This window comes from Myotis lucifugus, unplaced genomic scaffold (genome assembly GCF_000147115.1).
Source record: "Myotis lucifugus unplaced genomic scaffold, Myoluc2.0 scaffold_2, whole genome shotgun sequence".
Classification (NCBI taxonomy): Eukaryota; Metazoa; Chordata; class Mammalia; order Chiroptera; family Vespertilionidae; genus Myotis; species Myotis lucifugus.
The window spans coordinates 4,648,994-4,650,236 of record NW_005871050.1 but is presented as its reverse complement, the minus strand read 5'-3'; the positions used below and the strand labels follow the sequence as shown (position 1 = coordinate 4,650,236).

General features: G+C 59.6%; 1 protein-coding gene across 1 annotated transcript; it reads right to left on the bottom strand.

Annotated features, from left to right (window-relative positions):
* On the bottom strand, positions 1-1,243 carry LOC102438663 (retrotransposon Gag-like protein 8). The gene has a single exon (XM_006082064.3). It carries the CDS (start codon positions 1,184-1,186, stop codon positions 845-847), a length of 342 nt encoding a protein of 113 aa, XP_006082126.1. The 5' UTR covers positions 1,187-1,243; the 3' UTR covers positions 1-844.

The following is a 1,243-nucleotide window of genomic DNA, read 5'->3' as shown; positions in this document are numbered from 1 at the left end:
TATGTTTTAATAGTGTTTCACATTTATTGAAAAAAAAAACAAAACAAAAAACTTTTGTCCAGATAGTGTTGAGGAATATGGTAGAATCTAAGTTATTTGGTAGACCAACAAGCACATAATTAAGGAAATACTACAAATTCAGAAGAGAACTGTATTCTGGGCAAAACTAATAGTTCCACAGGAGAAAATAAGTGACTCAACTTGGCTGCCAGGCACCCTTGAGATCTGGCAGCTTTCTGGAAGGAGCAGGAGCTATGGGAGTAGGGAGGGAATGGCTCCAGATGAAGGTGAAAGGCTGGCCAGACCCTTTAGGAGCATGATGAACTGCTGGAGTCATTGTCCAGGGGCTGTGGCCAGCTCAGATACCTCCTGGGTGAGATGAGATCGCTGGAGGCTGCAGTCTGTCAGTGGGAGGCCATGGATGGTGATGACAGCCACAGCGCTGGTATCCAGGCATATCAAAGCAGGCCTGCTAGCCTGGCAGGGAGACATTGGCAGCCAACAGGCTGAGGAGGTTTATCCAGTGTGTAACGGGAGCCCAGCTCGCAGCTGGAGCCCAGGACAGAGTCCAAGTCCGCGCGGGAGGGGCCCGGCTGGCGGGAGAGGGCGGCGGCGCGCTCCGGAGCCAGGCCCAGCTGCAGCAGAGCAGGAACCTGGGGCGCTATTCCTGGAACAAAGGCAAGCACTACGCGGGAGGGAACGGGAGCGCGGGGGAGATCACCGCCACGGAACACGGGCACGGGGAGGCGCGGTGGGAGGACGCCTGTGGCGGTCTGGGCGGCAGCCACCGGCGCGGGGACCCTCCCCCGAGAGCACCTGTCCCCAGGCCCGAGGGTCTCCTGGCCTAGAAGTCCTCGTCCTCCACCCATCCAAAGACCCGCTTCATCTCGGCCAGGAAGCCCCGGTAATCATTGAGCAGGGGGCTCTCCTTCCTGATGTAGGGGATCACCCACTGCAGGGCAGGCCCCGTGAGGCGGGTGATGAGGAACGTCACCTTCAGGGCATCGCTGGAGAACAGGGTGTCGTCCACCAACATGTAGGCGCCCGTCTGCACGATAAACTCCGGGAGCCGGTCGGTGTCGCCGTCGAACGTCTCGGGGAAGGGAATCGGGTTCCTCCACCGACGCCTCCGGTGCCTGAGGGGTAAGGCCAGGAGGGCCTTAATCAGCTGCACTCGGCCCTCCATCGCACCGGGCTCGCTGGTCTGCGCTGGGCGGGGCTGAGCGGAGGTGGGCCGGGAGCC